We start from the raw sequence: 835 nt of genomic DNA on the forward strand, positions 1-835 counted from the left end.
GTGCTGCTGCTGCATCTGCTGCTGCTGCACCTGCTGCTGCTGCATCTGCTGCTGCTGCATCTGCTGCTGCAGCAAGTGCTGTCGATGCAGGTGCACCTACGGGTGCTGCTTGCGGTCGCTTCGTGCCAGCTGTTGCTGCTGCTCCTCCAGTTGCTGCTGCTGCTGCTGCTGCTGCTGTTGCTGCTGCTGCTGCTGCTGCCGCTCCATCAGGGGCATGCTGGAGGCGCTGTCCGCCCGCAGCAGCAGCAGACGAACCGCCGCTGTTCACACACTCTGCTGCTGCTGCTGCAGCAGCTACTGCTGCTGCTGCTGCTGCTGCTGCAGGAGTACATGCAGCAGCATCTGCTGCAGCAGCTGCTGCCTCAGGGGCTAATCGAGACCCCCACGGTGCCCTCCCCAACAGGCTGTCGTTGCTGCTGGTGCTGCTGCTGCTGCTGCAGCAAGAGATGCCTCCTTCCGCTGCTGCACAGCCCTGCAATAACTGCTGCTGCTGCTGCTGCAGCTGCTGCTTCTGCCTCTGCTGCTGCTGCTGCTGCTGCTGCTGTTCCTCCAGTGTTTGCTGATGTTCCTCATTCTGCTGCTGCTCTATAAGACAGACCCGCCCCAGGTGCTGCTGCTGCAGACTCGCCATCTGTATTATGCTGCTGCTGCTGCTGCTGCTGTTGCTGCTGTTGCTGCTGCTGCTGCTGCTGCTGCTTCTTTTGCAAGTCTTCACTCGCTGCTTCCGCGCTGCAGGCGTAGCTGTCTGCTGTATACACTTGCCTGCTGCAGCAGCATCAGCAGCACCAGCAGCAGCAGCAGCAGCAGCAGCAGTCACTCGTGCTGCCGCTGCTGC

The 835-nt window shown here is 61.7% G+C and overlaps 1 protein-coding gene across 1 annotated transcript in view; it reads right to left on the reverse strand.

The window, feature by feature from the left end:
• Positions 1 to 96: 96 nt before the first annotated feature.
• EMH_0068120 (uncharacterized protein) overlaps positions 97 to 835 on the reverse strand; it is a gene marked incomplete at both ends in the record, with an annotated part of 4,056 nt that continues 3,317 nt past the window's right edge. Inside the window, 2 exons of the mRNA XM_013498697.1 lie at positions 97 to 226; positions 387 to 745. Coding sequence (XP_013354151.1) covers positions 97 to 226; positions 387 to 745 — 489 coding nt within the window. The remainder of the gene's footprint in view (positions 227 to 386; positions 746 to 835) is intronic.

This window comes from Eimeria mitis, genomic scaffold, assembly GCF_000499745.2.
Source record: "Eimeria mitis Houghton genomic scaffold, Emh_scaff3644, whole genome shotgun sequence".
Classification (NCBI taxonomy): domain Eukaryota; phylum Apicomplexa; class Conoidasida; order Eucoccidiorida; family Eimeriidae; genus Eimeria; species Eimeria mitis.